Raw genomic sequence first — 22,771 nt, 5'->3', positions numbered from 1 at the left:
GGGGTTTGAACTCACAACCTTCCGGTTACTAGTCCAACGCTCTAACCACTAGGCTACGCTGCCGCCCCATATAGAGTATCTCAATCAAGCAAATATATTTATAAAGCATCAGTCAATGTCACCATACAGAAACCCAGCCTAAAACTCCAAACAGCAAGCAATGCAGATGTAAATGCAGATGTAAAGCACGGTGGCTGGGAAAAACTCCCTAGGAAGGCAGTAACCCTAATCCGTTAGGAGAACCCTTTGAAGAACCCTTTTTCATTTCAGGCAGAACCCTTTCGATTTCCATGTAGAACATTTTACATAGAGGGTCTACATGGAACCCAAAAGAGTTCTTCCTGGAACCAAAAATAGTTATCCTATGGGGACAGAACCTTTTAGGAAGCCGTTTTCCTAAGAGTGTATGGGATTTAATTGCTATGGTGAGGCCTACCTGTGACGGGGCAGTCTAGAGTTAGGTTAGCCCCAGGGCGTAGGCTGACCCGTCCCCCCACCACGGCCCTCAGACTGGGGGCTTCCTTGTCCGTTACGTTCCTCCACGACACAGCTATCACAGGAGGCTCTGTGAAAAACAGACAACAACTACAAATGTTTCCAAATGGCTCATTTATTGGCTCACTGTTTTTTAAGAAACATAAATTACATAAATAACATTTCATTTAACATTTAAAATAGCATTGCATCATGTTATTTAATGAGAGTAACATTTCATAATACCTTTCATGAATAAGTATTAATAAATGATTTATAAATAGTGTACATACTATGAATACATGATCATTTCCTCTTGGAGCATTTCATCATTTGCATTCTTATAATGCTTATCAGACCTGGGACATGTTTGTATTCACTAGGAACTAAACGGAAGCAAACTGTCTGAAAACAGGAGGGACTACCTGAACTTGTCCAATAAGAAACGCTTGTTTTCATTTTCCGTTGCAAAGCGTTTTCCTACGGTGTGCCCTAGCGCCGAGACCCCTAGAGGGTGATCTTCCTGACGTTGTGTATTATCTCTTGGTGTTGACGCTACCAACCCAGCCGGTAATACACTCATGTCGCCCGGCGGCTAGTTGATAAAATAAAACATCCTCCTATCAGGCTACAACATTGGCTTCCTCCTGAACTACATTTATTAGAGGGCTGAAAAATATGAGCAGTGTCTTAATAAAAGTCCTTTCTACCACCATGTTAGGGAGGCTAGCTACTTCTGGACGCTGCATACAGCAGGCGGTGCAACCTGACTGCTTAATAAAAGCCCTTTCCACCATCATGCTAGGGAGGCTATACTTCTGGACGCTGCGTACAGCAGGCCGTGTAACCTGACTGCTTAATAAAAGCCATTTCCACCACCATGCTAGGGAGGCTAGCTACTTCTGGACGCTGCGTACAGCAGGCGGTGCAACCTGACTGCTTAATAAAAGCCCTTTCCACCACCATGCTAGGGAGGCTAACTACTTCTGGACGCTGCGTACAGCAGGCGGTGCACCACCTGACTGCTTAATAAATGCCCTTTCCACCACCATGCTAGGGAGGCTAGCTACTTCTGGATGCTGCGTACAGCAGGCGGTGCAACCTGACTGCTTAATAAAAGCCCTTTCCACCACCATGCTAGGGAGGCTAGCTACTTCTGGACGCTGCGTACAGCAGGCGGTGCAACCTGACTCCTTAATAAAAGCCCTTTCCAACACCATGCTAGGGAGGCTAGCTACTTCTGGATGCTGCGTACAGCAGGCGGTGCAACCTGACTGCTTAATAAAAGCCATTTCCACCACCATGCTAGGGCTGTGTAGGCTAATAAAAGCCCTTTCCACCACCATGCTAGGGAGGCTAGCTACTGGATGCTGCGTACAGCAGGCGGTGCAACCTGACTGCTTAATGCATTTCCACCACCATGCTAGAGAGGCTGACTGGATGCTTAATAAAAGCAACCTTTCCACCACCATGCTAGGGAGGCAAGCTATTTCTGGACGCTGCGTACAGTAGGCGGTGCAACCTGACTGCTTAATAAAAGCCCTTTCCACCACCATGCTAGGGAGGCTAGCTACTTCTGGACGCTCTGGAGGCGGTGCAACCTGACTGCTTAATAAAAGCCATTTCCACCACCATGCTAGGGAGGCTAGCTACTTCTGGATGCAACCTGACTGACTGCTAATAAACCATGCTAGGGAGGCTAGCTACTTCTGCCCTTTCCACCACCATGCTAGGGAGGCAAGCTACTTCTGGACGCTGCATATAGCAGGCGGTGCAACCTGACTGCTTAATAAAAGCCCTTTCCACCACCATGCTAGGGAGGCTAGTTACTTCTGGATGCTGCGTACAGCAGGCGGTGCAACCTGACTGCTTAATAAAAGCCCTTTCCACCACCATGCTAGGGAGGCTAGCTACTTCTGGATGCTGCGTACAGCAGGCGGTGCAACCTGACTGCTTAATAAATGCCCTTTCCACCACCATGCTAGGGAGGCAAGCTACTTCTGGACGCTGCGTACAGTAGGCGGTGCAACCTGACTGCTTAATAAAAGCCCTTTCCACCACCATGCTAGGGAGGCTAGCTACTTCTGGACGCTGCGTACAGCAGGCGGTGCAACCTGACTGCTTAATAAAAGCCATTTCCACCACCATGCTAGGGAGGCTAGCTACTTCTGGACGCTGCATATAGCAGGCGGTGCAACCTGACTGCTTAATAAAAGCCCTTTCCACCACCATGCTAGGGAGGCAAGCTTCTTCTGGACGCTGCGTACAGTAGGCGGTGCAACCTGACTGCTTAATAAAAGCCCTTTCCACCACCATGCTCGGGAGGCTAGCTACTTCTGGACGCTGTGTACAGCAGGCAGTGCAACCTGACTGCTTAATAAAAGCCATTTCCACCACCATGCTAGGGAGGCTAGCTACTTCTGGACGCTGCGTACAGCAGGCGGTGCAACCTGACTGCTTAATAAAAGCCATTTCCACCACCACGCTAGGGAGGCTAGCTACTTCTGGACGCTGCGTACAACAGGCGGTGCAACCTGATTGGCTGAACGCATGGTGGTGGAAATGAGGTTTTATTAAGACTAGTATGCAGATTACCCCCCTTTGTTTTCCGGCTCGCTAGTCGCGGGGGGTTAGGAATGTATTGCCGACTACACTATTTGCGTTGGGACGCCAAAGACCAGACGACGTATACTTTGGTGAACCTTGGGGCTGGGGTGCACTAATGAATATAATAACATGTTGAATTGTCATTTACACCGGATAGATGCAGTGAAATGTGTTGTTTTACAGGGTCAGCCATAGTAGTACGGCACCCCTGGAGCACATTAGGGTTAATATATATATATTTTTTTTCCACCTTTATTTAACCAGGTAGACTAGTTGAGAACAGGTTCTCATTTGCAACTGCGACCTGGCCAAGATAAAGCATAGCAGTGTGAACAGACAACACAGAGTTACACATGGAGTAAACAATTAACAAGTCAATAACACAGTAGAGAAAAAAGGGGAGTCTATATACAATGTGTGCAAAAGGCATGAGGAGGTAGGCGAATAATTACAATATTGCAGATTAACACTGGAGTGATAAATGATCAGATGATCATGTACAGGTAGAGATATTGGTGTGCAAAAGAGCAGAAAAGTAAATAAATAAAAACTGTGGGGATGAGGTAGGTGAAAATGGGTGGGCTATTTACTAATAGATTATGTACAGCTGCAGCGATTGGTTAGCTGCTCAGATAGCTGATGTTTGAAGTTGGTGAGGGAGATAAAAGTCTCCAACTTCAGCGATTTTTGCAATTGTTCCAGTTAAGTGCCTTGCTCAAGGGCACATTGGCATAGTTTTCACCTTGTAGGCTAGGCTATTCAAGCCAGCAACCTTTCGGTTACTGGCCCAACTCTCTAACTGCTAGGCTACCTGCCTCCCATATATAACCCAGTTGACTGGGTACTCACCAGCTATCAGCAGCTGTGTAGACTCTGAGGCTGAACCATGGGTGTTTGAGGCTGTGCACCTGTACACTCCTCTGTCCCCCGGCCCAGGATTAGAGATATGCAGTCCGCCAGAGATATCCCAGTGTACCCTGCAGTAGCAAAGGAAAGCAAGACATGTATCTCAACCACAGTCATCACTATAAAATACAATAAAATACTATACACTTTTTTGGTGTGCAGGAAAGTGATTGTATGGAAATTGATTATACACATAATGCGGTATATAAAAAAGATAGTGTACATGTTATATACAAATCTGTCGTTCTGCCCTTGAACAGGCAGTTAACCCACTGTTCCTAGGCCGTTATTGAAAATAATAATTTGTTCTTAACTGTCTTGCCTATTTAAATAAAGGTAAAATATAAAATAAAATGAATTTATGTGTTATACATGTTATACAGTTTGCCCCACATGATATACAGTGGGGCAAAAAAAAAATTTAGTCAGCGACCAATTGTGCAAGTTCTCCCTCTTAAAAAGATGAGAGAGGCCTGCAATTTTCATCATAGGTACACTTCAACTATGACAGACAAAATTAGAAGAAAAAAAATCCAGAAAATCACATTGAATTTATTTGCAAATTATGGTGGAAAATAAGTATTTGGTCAATAACAAAAGTTTATCTCAATACTTTGTTACATACCATTTGTTGGCAATGACAGAGGTCAAACGTTTTCTGTAAGTCTTCACAAGATTTTCACACACTGTTGCTGGTATTTTGGCCCATTCCTCCATGCAGATCTCCTCTAGAGCAGTGATGTTTTGGGGCTGTTGCTGGGCAACACAGACTTTCAACTCCCTCCAAAGATTTTCTATGGGGTTGAGATCTGGAGACTGGCTCGGCCACTCCAGGACCTTGAAATGCTTCTTACGAAGCCACTCCTTCGTTGCCCGGGCGGTGTGTTTGGGATCATTGTCATGCTGAAAGACCCAGCCACGTTTCATCTTCAATGCCCTTGCTGATGGAAGGAGGTTTTCACTCAAAATCTCACAATACATGGCCCCATTCATTCTTTCCTTTACACGGATCAGTCGTCCTGGTCCCTTTGCAGAAAAACAGCCCCAAAGCATGATGTTTCCACCCCCATGCTTCATGGTGTTCTTTGGATGCAACTCAGCATTCTTTGTCCTCCAAACACGACGAGTTGAGTTTTTTACCAAAAAGTTCTATTTTGGTTTCATCTGACCATATGACATTCTCCCAATCTTCTTCTGGATCATCCAAATGCTCTCTAGCAAACTTCAGACGGGCCTGGACATGTACTGGCTTAAGCAGGGGGATACGTCTGGCACTGCAGGATTTGAGTCCCTGGCGGCGTAGTGTGTTACTGATGGTAGGCTTTGTTACTTTGGTCCCAGCTCTCTGCAGGTCATTCACTAGGTCCCCCCGTGTGGTTCTGGGATTTTTGGTCACCGCTCTTGTGATAATTTTGACCCCACGGGGTGAGATCTTGCGTGGAGCCCCAGATCGAGGGAGATTATCAGTGGTCTTGTATGTCTTCCATTTCCTAATAATTGCTCCCACAGTTGATTTCTTCAAACCAAGCTGCTTACCTATTGCAGATTCAGTCTTCCCAGCCTGGTGCAGGTCTACAATTTTGTTTCTGGTGTCTTGGCCATAGTGGAGTTTGGAATGTGACTGTTTGTGTCATGCAGGTGAAAGAGGACCCAAAAGCGACTTAACAGAAACAGAGTTTATTCAAGTCCAAACAGAAAACGACAAATCCTGAATCCTTAACAGGAAATGTCCAAACAGGGAATAACAGAAATCCTCTAGTCTGTAGAGGGGAATAACAGGAGAAGCGGCCACAGACTGCAGGTCGCTTCGGGTAGGCGCAGGCCGTAGCTGACAGAGACACCTGCTCACACGCAGCATCTGATGAAGGCAAAAACACGACAGGACAGGGCGATACACAATCACAGCACGGTGAATTCTAAACAAGGAACCGACAGGACAGGAACGGAACACAAAGGAAGAAATAGGGACTCTAATCAGGGGAAAGGATCGGGAACAGGTGTGGGAAGACTAAATGATGATTAGGGGAATAGGAACAGCTGGGAGCAGGAACGGAACGATAGAGAGAAGAGAGAGCGAGAGAGTGAGAGAGGGAGGGGGAGAGAGAGGGATAGAAAGAGGGAAAGAACCTAATAAGACCAGCAGAGGGAAACGAATAGAATGGGGAGCACAGGGACAAGACATGATAATAAATGACAAACATGACAGTACCCCCCACTCACCGAGCGCCTCCTGGCGCACTCGAGGAGGAATCCTGGCGGCAACGGAGGAAATCATCGATGAGTGAACGGTCCAGCACGTCCCGAGACGGAACCCAACTCCTCTCCTCAGGACCGTAACCCTCCCAATCCACTAAGTATTGGTGACCCCGTCCCCGAGAACGCATGTCCATGATCTTATGTACCTTGTAAATAGGTGCGCTCTCGACAAGGACGGGAGGGGGAGGGAAGACGAACGGGGGGTGCGAAGAAAGGGCTTAACACAGGAGACATGGAAGACAGGATGGACGCGACGAAGATGTCGCGGAAGAAGCAGTCGCACAGCGACAGGATTGACGACCTGGGAGACACGGAACGGACCAATGAACCGCGGAGTCAACTTACGAGAAGCTGTCGTAAGAGGAAGGTTGCGAGTGGAAAGCCACACTCTCTGGCCGCAACAATACCTTGGACTCTTAATCCTGCGTTTATTGGCGGCTCTCACAGTCCTCCCCGCAGACAAAGGCAGACCGGTAATGAAGTCTAAGGCGATGTGAGACCATGGTCGAGAAGGAATGGGGAGCGGTCTGAGACGACCGGCAGGAGGAGAGTTACCCGACTTAGTCTGCGCGCAGTCCGAACAAGCAGCCACGAAACGGCGCGTGTCACGCTCCTGAGTCGGCCACCAAAAGCGCTGGCGAATAGACGCAAGAGTGCCTCGAACACCGGGATGACCAGCTAACTTGGCAGAGTGAGCCCACTGAAGAACAGCCAGACGAGTGGAAACAGGAACGAAAAGGAGGTTACTAGGACAAGCGCGCGGCGACGCAGTGTGCGTGAGTGCTTGCTTAACCTGTCTTTCAATTCCCCAGACTGTTAACCCGACAACACGCCCATAAGGAAGAATCCCCTCGGGATCAGTAGAAGCCACAGAAGAACTAAACAGACGGGATAAGGCATCAGGCTTGGTGTTCTTGCTACCCGGACGGTAAGAAATCACAAACTCGAAACGAGCGAAAAACAACGCCCAACGAGCTTGACGGGCATTAAGTCGTTTGGCAGAACGGATGTACTCAAGGTTCTTATGGTCTGTCCAAACGACAAAAGGAACGGTCCACCCCTCCAACCACTGTCGCCATTCGCCTAGGGCTAAGCGGATGGCGAGCAGTTCACGGTTACCCACATCATAGTTGCGCTCAGAGGGCGACAGGCGATGAGAAAAATAAGCGCAAGGATGAACCTTATCGTCAGACTGGAAGCGCTGGGATAGAATGGCTCCCACGCCTACCTCTGAAGCGTCAACCTCGACAATGAATTGTCTAGTGACGTCAGGAGTAACGAGGATAGGAGCGGACGTAAAACGTTCTTTTAGAAGATCAAAAGCTCCCTGGGCGGAACCGGACCACTTAAAACACGTCTTGACAGAAGTAAGAGCTGTGAGAGGGGCAGCAACTTGACCGAAATTACGAATGAAACGCCGATAGAAATTAGCGAAACCTAAAAGCGCTGCAACTCGACACGTGACCTTGGAACGGGCCAATCACTGACAGCTTGGACCTTAGCGGAATCCATCTGAATGCCTTCAGCGGAAATAACGGAACCGAGAAAAGTAACGGAGGAGACATGAAAAGAGCACTTCTCAGCCTTTACGTAGAGACAATTCTCTAAAAGGCGCTGTAGGACACGTCGAACGTGCTGAACATGAATCTCGAGTGACGGAGAAAAAATCAGGATATCGTCAAGATAGACAAAAACAAAGATGTTCAGCATGTCTCTCAGAACATCATTAACTAATGCCTGAAAAACAGCTGGCGCATTGGCGAGACCGAACGGCAGAACCCGGTACTCAAAATGCCCTAACGGAGTGTTAAACGCCGTTTTCCACTCGTCCCCCTCTCTGATGCGCACGAGATGGTAAGCGTTACGAAGGTCCAACTTAGTAAAGCACCTGGCTCCCTGCAGAATCTCGAAGGCTGATGACATAAGGGGAAGCGGATAACGATTCTTAACCGTTATGTCATTCAGCCCTCGATAATCCACGCAGGGGCGCAGAGTACCGTCCTTCTTCTTAACAAAAAGAACCCCGCCCCGGCCGGAGAAGAAGAAGGCACTATGGTACCGGCGTCAAGAGACACAGACAAATAATCCTCGAGAGCCTTACGTTCGGGAGCCGACAGAGAGTATAGTCTACCTCGAGGAGGAGTGGTCCCTGGAAGGAGATCAATACTACAATCATACGACCGGTGAGGAGGAAGGGAGTTGGCTCGGGACCGACTGAAGACCGTGCGCAGATCATGATATTCCTCCGGCACTCCTGTCAAATCGCCAGGTTCCTCCTGAGAAGTAGGGACAGAAGAAACGGGAGGGATGGCAGACATTAAACACTTCACATGACAAGAAACGTTCCAGGATAGGATAGAATTACTAGACCAATTAATAGAAGGATTATGACATACTAGCCAGGGATGACCCAAAACAACAGGTGTAAACGGTGAACGGAAAATCAAAAAAGAAATAGTCTCACTGTGGTTACCAGATACTGTGAGAGTTAAAGGTAGTGTCTCAAATTTGATACTGGGAAGATGACTACCATCTAAGGCAAACATGGGCGTAGGCTTGTCTAACGGTCTGAAAGGAATGTTATGTTTCCGAACCCATGCTTCGTCCATGAAACAACCCTCAGCCCCAGAGTCAATCAAGGCACTGCATGTAGCACCCGAACCGGTCCAGCGTAGATGGACCGACATAGTAGTACAAGATCTAGATGAAGAGACCTGAGTAGTAGCGCTCACCAGTAGCCCTCCGCTTACTGATGGGCTCTGGCCTCTTACTGGACATGAATTAACAAAATGTCCAGCAACTCCGCAATAGAGGCACAGGCGGTTGGTGATCCTCCGTTCCCTCTCCTTAGTCGAGATGCGAATCCCTCCCAGCTGCATGGGCTCAGTCTCAAAGCCAGAGGAGGGAGATGGTTGCGATGCGGAGCAGGGAAACACCGTTGATGCGAGCTCTCTTCCACGAGCCCGGTGACGAAGATCTACCCGTCGTTCTATGCGGATGGCGAGAGCAATCAAAGAGTCCACATCTGAAGGAACCTCCCGGGAGAGAATCTCATCCTTAACCACTGCGTGAGTCCCTCCAGAAAACGAGCGAGCAGCGCCGGCTCGTTCCACTCACTAGAGGCAGCAAGAGTGCGAAACTCAATAGAATAATCCGTTATGGACCGTTCACCTTGGCATAAGGAAGCCAGGGCCCTAGAAGCCTCCCTACCAAAAACTGAACGGTCAAAAACCCGAATCATCTCCTCCTTAAAGTTCTGGAACTTGTTAGAGCAATCAGCCCTTGCCTCCCAGATAGCTGTGCCCCATTCTCGAGCCCGGCCAGTAAGGAGTGAAATGACGTAAGCAACCCGAGCTCTCTCTCTAGAGTATGTGTTGGGTTGGAGAGAGAACACAATCTCACACTGCGTGAGAAAGGAGCGGCACTCAGTGGGCTGCCCGGAGTAGCAAGGTGGGTTATTAACCCTAGGTTCTGGAGGCTCGGCAGGCCAGGAAGTAACAGGTGGCACGAGACGTAGACTCTGGAACTGTCCAGAGAGGTCGGAAACCTGAGCGGCCAGGTTCTCCACGGCATGGCGAGCAGCAGACAATTCCTGCTCGTGTCTGCCGAGCATGGCTCCTTGGATCTTGACGGCAGTGTAACGAGCGTCTGAAGTCGCTGGGTCCATTCCTTGGTCGGTTCCTTCTGTCATGCAGGTGAAAGAGGACCCAAAAGCGACTTAACAGAAACAGAGTTTATTCAAGTCCAAACAGAAAACGACAAATCCTGAATCCTTAACAGGAAATGTCCAAACAGGGAATAACAGAAATCCTCTAGTCTGTAGAGGGGAATAACAGGAGAAGCGGCCACAGACTGCAGGTCGCTTCGGGTAGGCGCAGGCCGTAGCTGACAGAGACACCTGCTCACACGCAGCATCTGATGAAGGCAAAAACACGACAGGACAGGGCGATACACAATCACAGCACGGTGAATTCTAAACAAGGAACCGACAGGACAGGAACGGAACACAAAGGAAGAAATAGGGACTCTAATCAGGGGAAAGGATCGGGAACAGGTGTGGGAAGACTAAATGATGATTAGGGGAATAGGAACAGCTGGGAGCAGGAACGGAACGATAGAGAGAAGAGAGAGCGAGAGAGTGAGAGAGGGAGGGGGAGAGAGAGGGATAGAAAGAGGGAAAGAACCTAATAAGACCAGCAGAGGGAAACGAATAGAATGGGGAGCACAGGGACAAGACATGATAATAAATGACAAACATGACAGTTTGAGGTTGTGGACAGGTGTCCTTTATACTGATAACAAGTTCAAACAGGTGCCATTAATACAGGTAACGAGTGGAGGACAGAAGAGCCTCTTAAAGAAGAAGTTACAGGTCTGTGAGAGCCAGAAATCTTGCTTGTTTGTAGGTTACCAAATTCTTATTTTCCACCATAATTTGCAAATAAATTCATTAAAAATCCTACAATGTGATTGTCTGGATTTTTTTCTCATTTTGTCTGTCATAGTCGAAGTGTACCTATGATGAAAATTACAGGTCTCTCTCATCTTTTTAAGTGGGAGAACTTGCACAATTGGTGGCTTACTAAATACTTTTTTGCCCCACTGTATATAAGAATTTATGTTAACATGTAATACATCATAGATCATGTTAACATGTTTTACATCATAATTCATTGAAACACTACAGATAGCTTGGCAATATAAGTTTGTTTTAAATAATTCACTCCTCTTGACCTTTGTGGCAGAGCTGTCTCATGAATGCCATATCATCCACAGAGCCAGAGTCTAGAACTGTACACCTACTGTATGATCTCTCAGCAGTCACATGACCAGAGTCTAGAACTGTACACCTACTGTATGATCTCTCAGCAGTCACATGACCAGAGTCTAGAACTGTACACCTACTGTATCATCTCTCGGCAGTCACATGACCAGAGTCTAGAACTGTACACCTACTGTATGATCTCTCAGCAGTCACATGACCAGAGTCTAGAACTGTACAGCCTATGATCTCTCAGCAGTCACATGACCAGAGTCTAGAACTGTACAGCCTATGATCTCTCAGCAGTCACATGACCAGAGTCTAGAACTGTACAGCCTATGAGCAGTCACATGACCAGAGTCTAGAACTGAACAGCCTATGATCTCTCAGCAGTCACATGACCAGAGTCTAGAACTGAACAGCCTATGATCTCTCAGCAGTCACATGACCAGAGTCTAGAACTGTACAGCCTATGAGCAGTCACATGACCAGAGTCTAGAACTGAACAGCCTATGATCTCTCAGCAGTCACATGACTTAAAACTATTACAAACAAACTGTCTCAAGCTGGGTCAAACCCCGGTTAAGACAACAGCTACATGTGTGTGTATGTGTGGGTGCGTTGTGTCTGAGTGTGCGTGCGTATAGCGTGTGTGCGTGCGTATAGCGCGTGTGTGTGTGTGTGTGTGTGTGTGTGTGTGTGTGTGTGTGTGTGTGTGTGTGTGTGTGTGTGTGTGTGTGTGTGTGTGTGTGTGTGTGTGTGTGTGTGTGTGTGTGTGTGTGTGTGTGTGTGTGTGTGTGTAGATGCTATTAGTGCATGAAATCAGAATAAACGTAAAGTCCTGATCTAGTCTAATCAATCAGCTTGCATACATGCACAGACCTGCTCATTTGATTGGCAGACAAACGTGCATACACACTTGCACGCACAGACAGACAGACACACGCACAGGCACTGACAAACACACGGACACACACACAGACAGACACACACATACAGAATGTCGGTAAGAGGGCCTCATAAACCCTGAACTCCCTCTCTGGACAGTCGAGTCTCTTTTTCACCTCTCTGAAGGGATTGGTCCTCTTCCCATGCTCTGAGCTGTCCTTCCTCTCTGGACAGTCCAGTCTCTTTTTCACCTCTCTGAAGGGTCTGGTCCTCTTCCCATGCTCTGAGCTGTCCTTCCTCTCTGGACAGTCCAGTCTCTGAAGGGACTGGTCCTCTTCCCATGCTCTGAGCTGTCCTTCCTCTCTGGACAGTCCAGTCTCTGAAGGGACTGGTCCTCTTCCCATGCTCTGAGCTGTCCTTCCTCTCTGGACAGTCCAGTCTCTGAAGGGACTGGTCATCTTCCCATGCTCTGAGCTGTCCTTCCTCTCTGGACAGTCCAGTCTCTGAAGGGACTGGTCCTCTTCCCATGCTCTGAGCTGTCCTTCCTCTCTGGACAGTCCAGTCTCTGAAGGGACTGGTCCTCTTCCCATGCTCTGAGCTGTCCTTCCTCTCTGGACAGTCCAGTCTCTGAAGGGACTGGTCCTCTTCCCATGCTCTGAGCTGTCCTTCCTCCCTGGACAGTCCAGTCTCTGAAGGGACTGGTCCTCTTCCCATGCTCTGAGCTGTCCTTCCTCTCTGGACAGTCCAGTCTCTGAAGGGACTGGTCCTCTTCCCATGCTCTGAGCTGTCCTTCCTCTCCAGCCGCTCAACTATTCCTCAAGGCCAATAAGTCTGCCTGAGCTTCCCTTGGCTCTGGACCAAACACCACCAATCCAGGACAGAGGAGCAACACAATGTCTACTTGATTCCTGGGCCGTATTCATAAAGCATCTCACAGTAGGAGTGCTGATCGAGATTCAGTTTAGCATTTTAGATCATAAGCAATATAATTTAATGGACAGGGAAGACCTGATCTTAGATCAGCACTTCTGCATGGAGGCACTATGAATATTCGCCCAGGTTCAAACACTCCAATAACAGATTTAAGAGATTACAGGAATCACCATGGAGAGAAAGCTTGGGTCAAAACAGCTTATGGGGACTGGAGAGAGGGAAATACTGTTTTTGGACTCATGAAGTCTACTTCCTTTGAGACTGGGGTAAAAGGGCATGGGGGAGAGGGGCTGGGGGAAGTGGACAGGGACTGTTTATATGGAGTGTTGCTGTGGGGAGAGGGCAAGGGCTGAGATTGGGAACACAGGGACTGTGGCTGGGGCAGGGTCTTGGTCTTGGTCTGGGGGAAAGGGCAGGGTCTGTATCTGGGGTTTTGGGCTGGGGGAGAGAGGCAGGATCTGGGTCTGGGGAAACAAACAGGGTTTGTGTATATGGGTGTGTGGCTAGGGGAGGCTGGGGGCTGCTAAAGCCATGCAGTGGTTTATGGATCTCTATGGGGCTATAAGCTCTCTGTTAGATCCCATTTAGACCATGTGGGAATGTACACAGAGCTACTCCCACCCACATCCCACTTCATCAGACTGATGCTTGGCCACCATTCACAGGCTAGAAGTTACCCTTATGCACAGATCTAGGATCAGTTTACCCTTCCCGAAGCCTAACCATAACCATTAGGGGGTGAAACCTCTTTCTACTCTGTAGCAGAATGTAGTTGCCCTCTTGACATTGATCCAAGTTCAGTTTTGTTTGTCCCCCCATTATGGTTAAGGTGAGGCTTAAGGGAGGGTACGCTGATCCTAGATCTGTGCCTAACCTATTGTCTGACCTTTTATTTAGATAATCCAAGTATCAGACTTACTCTGCTATATGTAGTAAATGGGGGGGGAATGATTTTCTACTTTATAACATGGAGTCAGTGGACCTAGAGGGGAACGTAGAAACCATTAGAGCATGGAAAATGTACTCTCTCAGACCACATCCCTGGAAAAATATAATTGTGGCTAGCAACGGTCCTACGGCCAGTACTGTACCTATCATGTAAAACCTGCTAAACACAAGCAGTAGAATATATATAGTAGACATGCCAGTAGACAAGATAGGACAGGATGATATAATACTGTTCAGTTATTTAGCATTCACTTTTATCCAAAGTGACTTGAACACGTGTTCAGTATATGCATAACTGTCACACCCTGACCATAGAGAGCTTTTATTCTCTATGTTGGTTAGGTCAGGGTGTGATTATAGGGTGGGTTATCTAGGTGAATTGTATTTCTATGTTGGCCTAGTATGGTTCCCAATCAGAGGCAGCTGTTTATCGTTGTCTCTGATTGGGGATCATGTTTAGGTAGGCGTTTTCCCATTGTGCTTTGTGGGACCTTGTCTATGTATAGTTGCCTGAGAACATTATATTAGCTTCACGTTTCGGTTGTTCGCTTTGTTGTGTTTGGTTTTTGAAGTTTTCTATTCCATAATAAAGGATGGAAACATAACACGCTGCATCTTGGTCTACTCCTTATGACGAACGTGACAGAAGATCCAACCACAAACGGACCAAGCAGCGAGGGTAGTAGGAGAAGACATCCTGAACCTGGGAGGGGATAATGACAGGAGACAAAAGCCTGCCATGGAAGCAGGCGGAGGCAGCGAGGGAAGGACAGCAATGAGGTCAGGGTTCGCGGCCACGACTCACGCCCAAAAGACAGCCCAACATTTTTTGGGGAGGGGCACACGGAGTGGTCGGCGAAGTTGAGGGGTCAGAGACTGTTGAGGAGTTGTTGGACAAATTGGAGGAGAGTGAAGAGAGAAAGCTGTTGGTTTGGCGTAGTATGCACGGCATTCGCTCTGAGAAGCATGTTAGCCGCCCGATGCCACCTGTGCCAGTTCCTCGCACTTGTCTGAGAAGTGTGTTAAAATTCCGGTACAATTGATGCCGGCTATACGCACCAGGTCTCCAGTGCGCCTTCACAGCCCAGTACGTCCTGTGTTAGCTCCTCGCACTTGTCGCGCTAAAGTGGGTATCTGTCCAGGATGGGTTGTGCCGGCTCAGCGCTCCTGGTCTCCAGGGCGCCTCCAGGGTCCAGTACATCCTGCGCCGGTTCTATGCACTGTGTCCCCAGTGTACCTTCACAGCCCAGTACGTCCTTTGCCTGCTCCTTGCACTCTCCCTCATGTGCGCCTTCCCAGTCAGGTACGTCCTGTACCTGCTCCTCTCACGCTCCCTCAAGCGCGCCTCCACAGTCCAGTACGTCCTGTGCTTCCTCCCCGCACTCGCTCTGAGGTGCGTATCATCAGCCCGGTGCTACCTGTACCAGTCACACGCATCAGGCCTCAAGTGCACCTCCACAGTCCAGTATGTCATGTGCCTCCCTGCACTCGCCTTGTGGTGCGTGTCATCAGCCCGGTACCACCTGTACCGGTCCCACGCATCAGGCCTCCAGTGCGCCTTCACAGTCCAGAGCTTCCGGCGACAGTTCCAGTCCAGAGCGTCCGGTGACAGGTCCCAGTCCAGAGCTTCCGGCGATGTTGCACAGTCCGGAACATCTAACGACGGTCCACAGTCCGGAACCTCCTACGACGGTCCACGGTCCGGAGTCTCCAGCAACGATCTGCGGTCCAGAGCCTCCAGCGGGGGTTCCCAGTCCGGAGCCTCCGGCGATGATCTACGGTCCAGAGTCCCCGACAACGAACCATGGTCCGGAGTCCCCGGCGACAATCTACGGTCCAAAGTCCCCGGCGACGATTCACGGTCCGGAGTCCCTGGCGACAATCTACGGTCCAGAGTCCCCGGCGACAATCTACGGTCCAGAGTCCCCGGCGATGATTTACGGTCCGGTTCCTCTGGCAATGACCCACGGTTCTTCCAGCCATGAGCCACTGTCCGGTTCCCCCGATGAACTGTCCACAAGCAGAGTCGGTACTTCGCCCCGCACGGGACCCGCCCCGAGGGTAGATGCCCACCCGGACCCTCCCCTATTGAGTCTTTGGCACCTTTGGGGGGAGGTACTGTCACACCCTGACCATAGAGAGCTGTTATTCTCTATGTTGGTTAGGTCAGGGTGTGATTATAGGGTGGGTTATCTAGGTGAATTGTATTTATATGTTGGCCTAGTATGGTTCCCAATCAGAGGCAGCTGTTTATCGTTGTCTCTGATTGGGGATCATATTTGGGTAGGCGTTTTCCCATTGTGCTTTGTGGGATCTTGTCTATGTATAGTTGCCTGAGAGCATTATATTAGCTTCACATTTTGGTTGTTCGCTTTGTTGTTTGTGTTCTTTGAAGTTTTCTATTCCATAATAAAGTATGGAAACATACCACGCTGCATCTTGGTCTACTCCTTGTGACAATAACATGTGAGAATATGAGACTAAATACCATGGTCCAACCAAGTCTGACCAATCAGGATCACATGATGACATTTGGACCACAAACAACTTAATTGTCCAGATTTCCCAGATAAAGGTCAGAAGGCTGAGATTTGCTGGACATCCTGAGCTGGCTGCCAGTACATTTATACTGTGGGTCCCCTCATGTAATGGACCAAGACCTCCCAGAAGGCCAAAGGAGACATTATGGATAACATCTGGCGAGACACTGGTGTCAGGTTGGGCTTAGCAGCTTCTATGAAGGAAAGACTGCCATGGCATTCAGGGCATTGCACCACCAAAAGCAAGCAAGTCCAAATGTGGAAATGTGCCTTTGGCTCCACACTGGCATACATACACATCAAACATAAAACATGGTATTTTTATTTCTCTACTACAGGTTTAAAAAGCCGGTAAGCAACCTAAAACAAACATCTTTCCCCTCATTGGATGAACATGAGGCCTGGCAAATCTGTTGAAAAATCCTGATGAAGGCTAAAGGTTGAAACACATGGGATTTAATTATAGCAATTTCCATTGTCTTGTAAGAGTTACTGAATTTCCACTTCGAATCTATCCAAGTCTTTAGAGAGGTCAAACGGGTTACAGTACACAACAGGCGGTCCCGTTGCCTGCTATCACAACACGCTGGTTCCAAGACCACATCACTTTGATAAGAGCAAGTGAAGGGCAACCGTCTCCACACTCACACGGAACTGGGAGAACACACAGCTTCACGCCTCGGCCCTGGGCCCTGTGAATGTCAATCAACCATCCATGTTTCCCTCCCCTTTTCCATTACCATTTCACTTTTTCTTTTTCGCTCAATTTTATGCTGCCTTTCCTCCCCTTCCCTTCTCCTTCCTCCTTCCTTCCCCTCTCTTTCCTTCCACTCCTTCTCCTCTTTCCTTCCCCTTCTCTCCTCTTTCCTTCCCTCCCTCTCTCCTCTGTCCTTCCCCTTCTCTCTCTCTGTCCTTCCCTTCTCCTCCTCCTTCCCCTCTCTCTCCTCTCCTTCCTCTTTCCTTCCTTCCCTTCTCTCTCCTCTTTCCTTCCCTCTCTCTCCTCTGTCCTTCCCTTCTCTCTCCTCTTTCCTTCCCCTCTCTCCTCTTTCATTCCCCCCTTCCCCTCTCTCTCCTCTTTCCTTCCCTCTCCTCTCCTTCCTTCCCATTTTTCCTTCCCCCCTCTCTCTCCTCTTTCCTTCCCCCTTCCCCTCTCTCTCTCCTCTCCTCCCCCCCTCCCCTCTCTCCTCCCTTTCCTTCCCCTTCTCTCTCTCCTCTGTCCTTCCCTTCTCTCTCCCCCTCCTCTCTCTCTTTCCTTCCCCTCTCCTCCTTCCTCTCCCTCTGTCTTCCCCTCTTTCCTTCCCCCTCCCTCTCTTTCCTCCTCTTTCCTTCCCCTCTCTCCCTCTGTCCTTCCCTTCTCTCTCCTCTTTCCTTCTTCCCTCTTTCTTTCCCTCTCTCTCCTCTGTCCTTCCCCTTCTTCTCTCTCTTTCCTTCCTTCCCCTCTCCTCCCTTCTCTGTCCTTCCTTCTCTCTCCTTTCTTCCTTCTCCCTTCCCTTCTCCCCCTGTCCTTCCCTCTCTCTCTCTGTATTCTTCTCTCTCCCCCTGTTCTCCCTCTCTCTCCTCTGTCCTTCCCTTTCCTCCTCTCCTTCCTCTCTCTCCTTCCCCTCTGTCCTTCCCTTCTTCCCCTCTGTCCTTCCCCTCTCTCCTCTCCTTCCCCTCTCTCTCTTCTCCCCCTGTCCTTCCCTTCTCCCTCCCCTGTCCTTCCCCTCTCACTCCTCCTTCCCTCTCTCCTCTGTCCTTCCCTTCTCTCTCCTCTGGGTTTCCCTCTCTCTCATCTGTCCTTCCCCTCTCTCTCTCTTCCTTCCCCTCTCTCTCCTCTTCCTTCCCTTCTCTCTCCTTCTTTCCTTCCCCTCTCTCTCCTTCCCTATCTCTCCTCTGTCCTTCCCCCTCTCTCTCTGTCCTTCCCCTCTCTCCTCTTTCCTTCCCCTCTCTCCTCTTTCCTTCCCTCTCTCTCTCTCCTTCCCTTCTCTCTCTCCTCTGTCATTCCCCTCTCTCCTCTTTCCTTCCCCCTCCCTTCTCTTTCCTCTTTCCTTCCCTTCTCTCTCCTCTGTCCTTCCCTTCTCTCCTCTTCCTTTCTTTCCCTCTCTTTCCTTCCTTCCCTTCTCTCTCCTCTTTCCTTCCCCTCTCTCTCCTCTGTCCTTCCCTTCTCTCTCCTTTTCCTTCCCCTCTCTCTCTTCTTTCCTTCCCCTCTCTCCTCTGTCCTTCCCTCTCTCTCCTCTGTGATTCCCTTCTCCTCTGTCCTTCCCCTCTCTCTCTCTGTCCTTCCCTCTCTCTGTCCTTCCCCTCTCTCTCCTCTGTCCTTCCCTCTCTCTCTCCCTTCCCCTCTCTCTCCTTCCCTTCTCTCTCCTGTCCTTCCCTCTCCCTCCCCTGTCCTTCCCCTCTCACTCCTTTCCCCTCTCTCCTCTCCTTCCCTTCTCTCTCCTCTCCTTCCCTCTCTCCTCCTCTTTCCTTCCCCTCTCTCTCCTCTTCCTTCCCCTCTCTCTCCTCTTCCTTCCTCTCTCTCCTTTCCTTCCCTCTCTCTCCATCCCCTCTCTCTCCTCTGTCCTTCCCCTCTCTCTCCTCTGTCCTTCCCCTCTCTCTCCTCTGTCCTTCCCCTCTCTCCTCTTTCCTTCCCCTCTCTCTCCTCTTTCCTTCCCCTCTCTCTCCCTTTCCTTGCCCTCTCTCTCTCCTTCCCTTCTCTCTCCTCTGTCCTTCCCTTCTCTCTCTGTCCTTCCCCTCTCTCTCCTCTGTCCTTCCCTCTCTCCCCTGTTCTCCTCTGTCCTTCCCTTCTCTCTCCCCTTCCCCTCTCTCTCCTCTGTCCTTCCCTCTCTCTCTTTCCTTCCCCTGTCCTTCCCTCTCTCTCCTCTGTCTGTCCCCTTCTCCTTCCCCCTCTCTCTCCTCTTCCCCTCTCTCTCCTCTGTCCTTCCCCTCTCTCTCCTCTTTCCTTCCCTCTCTCTCTCCCTTCCCCTCTCTCTCCTCTTCCCCCCCCTCTCTCCTTCCCTTCTCTCTCCTCTGTCCTTCCCCTCTCTCTCCCTTGTCCTTCCCTTCTCTCTCTGTCTCTTCCCTCTCTCTCTCCTCTGTCCTTCCCCTCTCTCTCCTCTCTCTCCTTCCCCCCCTCTGTCCTCTCTCCTCTGTCCTTCCCCTCTCTCTCTCTCCTTCCCCTCTCCTTCCCTTCTCTCTCCTGTCCTTCCCTTCTCCCTCCCTGTCCTTCCCCTCTCTCTCCTCCTTCCCCTCTCCCTCTGTCCTCCCCTCTCTCCTCTGTCCTTCCCCTTCCCCTCTCTCCTTCCCTTCTTCTCTCTCTGTCCTTCCCTTCTCTCTCCCTTGTCCTTCCCTCTCTCTCCCCTCTCTCCTTCCCTTCTCTCTCCTCTGTCCTTCCCCTCTCTCTCCTCTGTCATTCCCTTCTCTCTCCTCTGTCCTTCCCTTCTCTCTCCTCTTTCTTTCCCCTCTCTCCTCTTTCCTTCCCGTCTCTTCTATTTTCCCCTCTACTTCACCCCTCTTCCCTCTCTAGCCGTTTTCTTCCCTTTCCATCTCTCACCTCTCTATCCCCTTCCTCTACACTCTCTCCCTTCTCCAGCCAAGTTCTGAGCTGACCCTGTAAAACAGTGAGTGCTGCTCCAGCTCCATGGGAGATCCATGAGGAGAGTAGGAGGAGGAGGAGGGGGGATATACAATACGTGAGGGAGAGGAGGAGGGGGTTACACAAGATGTGAGGAAGAGGAGGAAGGAGGGTGATATACAAGATGTGAGGAAGAGGAGGATGAGAATGGGGTAAAGGAGGAAGAAAACATGAGTAGGGAGGAAGATTTGAAGAGGGGGTGGAGGAGGAAGACTTGAGGACGAGGAGTGAGACTTAGCAACGGGGTCCGGAAGGTGAAATTGTACATTTTACACCATGATCTGAGGCGGACTCGGAACACAGAACATTCCGAGTCCTTTCTCCTTTCTCTGATATATGATTAACAGTTTCCATAGCTTCTCACAGGGATCCTGCATAGCTACAATCAGTATTCTCTCCAGGGCAAAGCCAAGCCCAGCAGGCCTGAGCTATACCCCACATAGAGGGCTGCTGCACTATATTATGGAAAGAGGAGTGAGAACGGAGGATAACATAAAGCTAATGGGCATGTCTTATTTATGTGTGTGTGTGTGTGTGTGTGTGTGTGTGTGTGTGTGTGTGTGTGTGTGTGTGTGTGTGTGTGTGTGTGTGTGTGTGTGTGTGTGTGTGTGTGTGTGTGTGTGTGTGTGTGTGTGTGTGTGTGTGTGTGTGAGAGAGAGAATGTGACAGTATGCATGTGTTTATTTGTGTATTACTATATGTGTTACCTGTCAGTTAGTTGTAGCTCTACTCCGTCCTTGGTCCAGGTGATTTGGGGCTGCGGGATGCCCTCTGTGGGGCAGAGCAGGTACAGCTGCCGCGTGGCGTTGGTCAGGAAGGCTGTCTGGCCAACACTGATGTTCAGACTCCTCTGGAAGGTCATCGGGGGGTTCTGCCTCTGTCGGATGATCACTGGTCTCTTGACGCTACTAGCCGACCACTCTGACGAGTTTGGTGTCCGGTCTATTGAGATTTGAGATCGTATCACATTGTATGTTGCAGATTAAATAATAACTACAGTAGGGGTCAGTTCCATTTCCATTCATTAGTTTCAGGAAATAAACTGAAATTCCACATCTCAATGCTCTATGAGAAACATTAGGAATTAGAATTGTATGTTTTTCTTTCTGAATTGAAAAGGAATTGACCCCCAACCTTGATAAAAACCCATTTGATGCACTAGTAATGTCATAATGAGTTGTGGGTTTCATTCCTGTATATAAACTGAACATAAATAAATAACTAGTATTTTTTATTTGGCTATGAAAGTATCTGTCCTATGAATACCCACATTTTAAATGGAACTCTAACACCATATAGTGCCTGCAAATGTTTCATCTGAATACACAATCCTGTTTCGGGCTCTATTTTAACACACCTAACAGAATGGTACATCTAAACGTAGGCGGTAGTGCTATAGGTTCAGGGGTGTGTCAGAAATACTTTTGCTATTTTCACTATCACAATTCTCGGTACACTTGTTGGCATTGGCGCGAAAGGGGGTGGGGCTCGACGAATAAACAAGCTGTGGGTGTCTCGAGGCTTGGCCCCTCACTGGCCAATCAGAATGTGCTCCATGGCAAAATATGTGACTCATTTCAGAAAACTAGGCAGATGTCACACATCACTACTTTACAGGAGAGGCATTTGAACGTAAACGTTTGGGCAGAAATGCCTTCTGGTACATGTAAACGTTCATGTGTCTTAATAACACACTTGCCATCTGTAAATACGAATACAACTGTTCAATTATGAGCCTAGTTGGTTTAGCCACGGAAAAAGACAGGAACCTTCATGAGCCAGGAACCTTCATAGCCATGATTGGCTGAGATAATGGATGGGCTGGACATGCCGAGAGATGAGTTCGGATTGGTCTGCCATGTAGCACACTTTTGTCTATAACATAAGCTGGTCAGCATGTGTAGGTAATGCTTTCTAACATGGCTTTTATGAAAGATATCATGTAGTAGAACTGCAAAAGTGTTACCCTTCACTTTCTGGAAGAGCAAGTCTTGAAATCAGTAGAATGCCCGGTGGAATTAGAGCATGATAACTAAGGAGATGGAGAAAATTCAGGCAATTGATTGCAAAAATGCAGAGGGAGTCAAAAAGAGAACACACAGAAGGCTGTTGTATAAAACACCTGTCTCATTTCTGTTGAACCAGCCTTCATTATAGTGGGTCATTTCTGTTGAACCAGCCTTCATTATAGAAGGCCATTTCTGTTGAACCAGCCTTCATTATAGAAGGTAATTTCTGTTGAACCAGCCTTCATTATAGTAGGTCATTTCTGTTGAACCAGCCTTCATTATAGTAGGTCATTTCTGTTGAACCAGCCTTCATTATAGTAGGTCATTTCTGTTGAACCAGCCTTCATTATAGTAGGTCATTTCTGTTGAACCAGCCTTCATTATAGTAGGTCATTTCTGTTGAACCAGCCTTCATTATAGTAGGCCAATTTCTGTTGAACCAGCCTTCATTATAGTAGGCCATTTCTGTTGAACCAGCCTTCATTATAGTAGGTCATTTCTGTTGAACCAGCCTTCATTATAGTAGGTCATTTCTGTTGAACCAGCCTTCATTATAGTAGGCCATTTCTGTTGAACCAGCCTTCATTATAGAAGGCCATTTCTGTTGAACCAGCCTTCATTATAGTAGGTCATTTCTGTTGAACCAGCCTTCATTATAGTAGGTCATTTCTGTTGAACCAGCCTTCATTATAGTAGGTCATTTCTGTTGAACCAGCCTTCATTATAGTAGGTCATTTCTGTTGAACCAGGCCTTCATTATAGTAGGCCATTTCTGTTGAACCAGCCTTCATTATAGTAGGCCATTTCTGTTGAACCAGCCTTCATTATAGTAGGCCATTTCTGTTGAACCAGCCTT

At 48.7% G+C, this 22,771-nt stretch overlaps 1 protein-coding gene across 1 annotated transcript; it reads right to left on the bottom strand.

The window, feature by feature from the left end:
- Positions 1-398: 398 nt before the first annotated feature.
- On the bottom strand, positions 399-20,848 carry LOC124029245 (ADAMTS-like protein 3; the record flags this gene model as incomplete). The annotated part of the gene is made up of 3 exons (XM_046341022.1): positions 399-565; positions 3,931-4,058; positions 20,614-20,848. Coding segments are annotated over 3 exons (515 nt in total), but the record flags the coding sequence as incomplete, so codon positions are not given.
- Positions 20,849-22,771: the final 1,923 nt, after the last annotated feature.

This window comes from Oncorhynchus gorbuscha, unplaced genomic scaffold, assembly GCF_021184085.1.
Source record: "Oncorhynchus gorbuscha isolate QuinsamMale2020 ecotype Even-year unplaced genomic scaffold, OgorEven_v1.0 Un_scaffold_5897, whole genome shotgun sequence".
NCBI lineage: Eukaryota > Metazoa > Chordata > Actinopteri > Salmoniformes > Salmonidae > Oncorhynchus > Oncorhynchus gorbuscha.
Note: the sequence above shows the minus strand (reverse complement) of the source record. Positions and strands in the feature narration are given on the sequence as shown.